General features: G+C 36.1%; 1 protein-coding gene across 1 annotated transcript; it reads left to right on the top strand.

Annotated features, from left to right (window-relative positions):
• Positions 1-292: 292 nt before the first annotated feature.
• On the top strand, positions 293-1,444 carry LOC134797299 (ommochrome-binding protein-like). The gene has a single exon (XM_063769527.1). It carries the CDS (start codon positions 330-332, stop codon positions 1,293-1,295), a length of 966 nt encoding a protein of 321 aa, XP_063625597.1. The 5' UTR covers positions 293-329; the 3' UTR covers positions 1,296-1,444.
• The last annotated feature ends 1,486 nt before the right edge of the window (positions 1,445-2,930 follow it).

A 2,930-nucleotide genomic window follows, 5' to 3' on the forward strand; every position in this document is an offset into this window, starting at 1 on the left:
TTTGCTATGACAGGACCCCTCTATACTATGTATTCTCTTTGCTTCGTACTCTTGCGTTTGTAGACATACCTACTCCACTGACAGAATATATTTATGACAAAAATATACATTATTTGTTTACCTACTAGGTGAATTGAAATGACTAGTACTAGAATGTAGTTTGTAAATATATTGTAAGAAGAACGTGAACGATTGGTAAATAACAATCAAAAACATAAACATTGGAATCTGATGATGTCTTTATTTCCAGTTTACCAGTGGACGCATCAATACATCTCGTGTGCTTATAAATATTATCGTAGAATAAAATCAAGATTTTATGAACTACGATGATATTAAAATATATGAAGATTATTTTGATTCTCCACGCGACATCAACACAAGGTGGAAAATACTGCCATATAATTTCAGCTGATGAGAAAAAGTGCCATTTAAGGGAATCACTTGTCATTATCGACCATAGCGCTAATCAGATAGCAGTGGACAAGAAATCTAACACCTTGTACTTCAGCTTTGATGCTGGCCAAGGGGAATTCAACCCAGCGTTGATCGGCATAGATACCAAAAAGCTAAAGCTGCTTAAAGGCGTTAAAGATGCTTTTGCTATAGCTACGGATGATAAAACTGGCGATGTGTATTTTGGTGGAAGTAATGGCATTTATAAATATAGCCAGTTGAACAGCAAACTCAAGAGACTCGATATAAAGCAGTTGGACGTGTGGTGGTTAGTGGTACGGAATCATATACATTACATACAGTTTCCAGACCTGAAGGCCTATGTGTATAAATGCAAGATGATAAGGCTGCTAGAACAGCTTCACAGCAGCATAATGAACCAATTTGTCTTCGATTCAGAAAAGAATATTTACTTTATAAACGGTACAGGTCTTTACAGAGTTGGCAAAGACGACACCAAGGTGGTATTACTAAGAAACACACCAAAATTTTTAGGAATGACCACTAACATATATGGTACAGTGTACGTATGCAGCGACAGTGGCATTTACTACATACGGAAAGATCAGAAGTTGGCTAAATTTGTGAGCATCCAAGGTGTGTTAGCGTTGACATTTGACAAAGACAACCACTTGATTTACTCTGATTCTCGTGAGCTAGTCCGTCTTCTGCCAATGGAGAAGAGAATAAAGAAGAATGAATCTAGGAAGTCTCTTCCTGGCGATGTGAGAAATGTGACGGTTTGTGAAGTCTTCACGATGCTTGTTAGTCCAAAACCAAAGGCGATAGTGGAAGAAGAACATCAATGCCCTAATTCATTATCATTAAACTCCTTGTAACGAAATGCTTGAAATACTTTATGAAGTGGTCTATTAAAATTATCTTAAGTATTCAAAGTTTCAATTGTTGAACGGACTGGAATCAGGAGTAACCTATATTTTGTATTCTGTGATTTTTTTACCAACATAAAACAAAAGTTATCTTTGTACTTGATCGGGGAACATTAATTAGGTATCATTAAAAAAAACCTGTTTTTGTGTCTATAATGTTCGCAACACATTTGGTTATTGTATTTACGCAAACATGACTGTCTTACACTTTCATGTGCAATGTTAAGAAAATTTGTGCAAAAACCTACCTACTGACAGTGACATGAATGATGCTGGCATAAAAATATAAAAGGAAATAGTAAAGATTTTTATATCCATTTGCAGTGGACAGCAGAACCCTTTTACCATATCAAGTGATAATGGATTTTTATGACTATTTAAACAACGTTAGTACATTTCCATGCACACTTTCATGTAGTTATTAAAATATGTGCATTTATTTGGAATACAAACAAGACATGAACCAGTGTTTTCATTTTTAATCATTTAGATGTTATTTAATTATAAAACGGGGCTTAATCGCGTATAATTGAGTCTTCTCCGAAACCACGGGGACAACGTCGTCCTCGAAACGTCGGAGGTATATCTTAAAACTTAATTATACGCGAGTCCCTTTTTATAATTTAATAATGTGTAAAAATCGTGAAAGTTTATACTGAATTTAGATGTTTATTCATTGGATCTATGTATGGTTCAATTTTTTTACTTATTTAAGTAAAAATTAGAAAGTAAAATTAAAATTCCAAAAACGTGACGCTATTTTTTGACACTTCTGATAAAGTTAAGAAGCTAATTCATTGGCATGATAACTTAGTTTTAAATTCGACGGTTAGGTAAATAGTTAGTTGCCATACGCGTCACGTCTCTGACAAGGCCTATTTTTGGAATGTCCCTCCACCGAATCTTTTTAATATTTTAGAACGAATGATAATAAATATATCCTATATTGCAGAAAGAAAACAATGGAGGTTACGTCTCCATTTATAATGATAATTTTATTATCGAAAGGACGATTGGTAGACCCTTGGGATATTCGACAAAAACTCGGAATTAATGATTCAGAGCTGAACCCTTTTCCCTTGTCGCACAGAGTAGACGGTGACACGTTTTCCTCGATTTTTATAAGACAATACCCTATATTTTTTATATAGGTAAGGATTTCATGCATGAAATGGTTTCGTCTTTTTGGTTGTATTTTAGTTTGTAATCATCGCAAAGTGGTAGCTAGAACTAATATCAGCTGAACTTTTAAGCTTCAGCGAGTTAAGTGAGTGTACATAATATTCCAAGATATCGCCACCAACCATGGCAACCGTATTTTATTCCAGTCGGCTAACTTTTTTTTAAATAGCTGCTAATGTGTCCCACTGCTGGGCAAAGGCCTCTCCCCTTGATTTCCACGACTCCCGTTGTTGAGCTTTTTCCGGCCAGTTATTAATGAAGGTGTCTAAGTCGTCCGCGCTTATTTTGCGGCATCCACTTGGTGGCTATACTAGCCCACCTATCCGGATGCATGCAGCAGACGTGACCTGCGCAGTCCCACATCAGCCTGGCGGTCTTCTCCCCTACGTCAGCTATGCGTGT

Source organism: Cydia splendana, chromosome 15, assembly GCF_910591565.1.
Source record: "Cydia splendana chromosome 15, ilCydSple1.2, whole genome shotgun sequence".
Lineage (NCBI taxonomy): Eukaryota > Metazoa > Arthropoda > Insecta > Lepidoptera > Tortricidae > Cydia > Cydia splendana.

Bases quoted from the DNA above. Each gene is read 5' to 3' on its own strand.
- LOC134797299 (XM_063769527.1), top strand. From the start codon at position 330: ATGATATTAAAATATATGAAGATTATTTTGATTCTCCACGCGACATCA.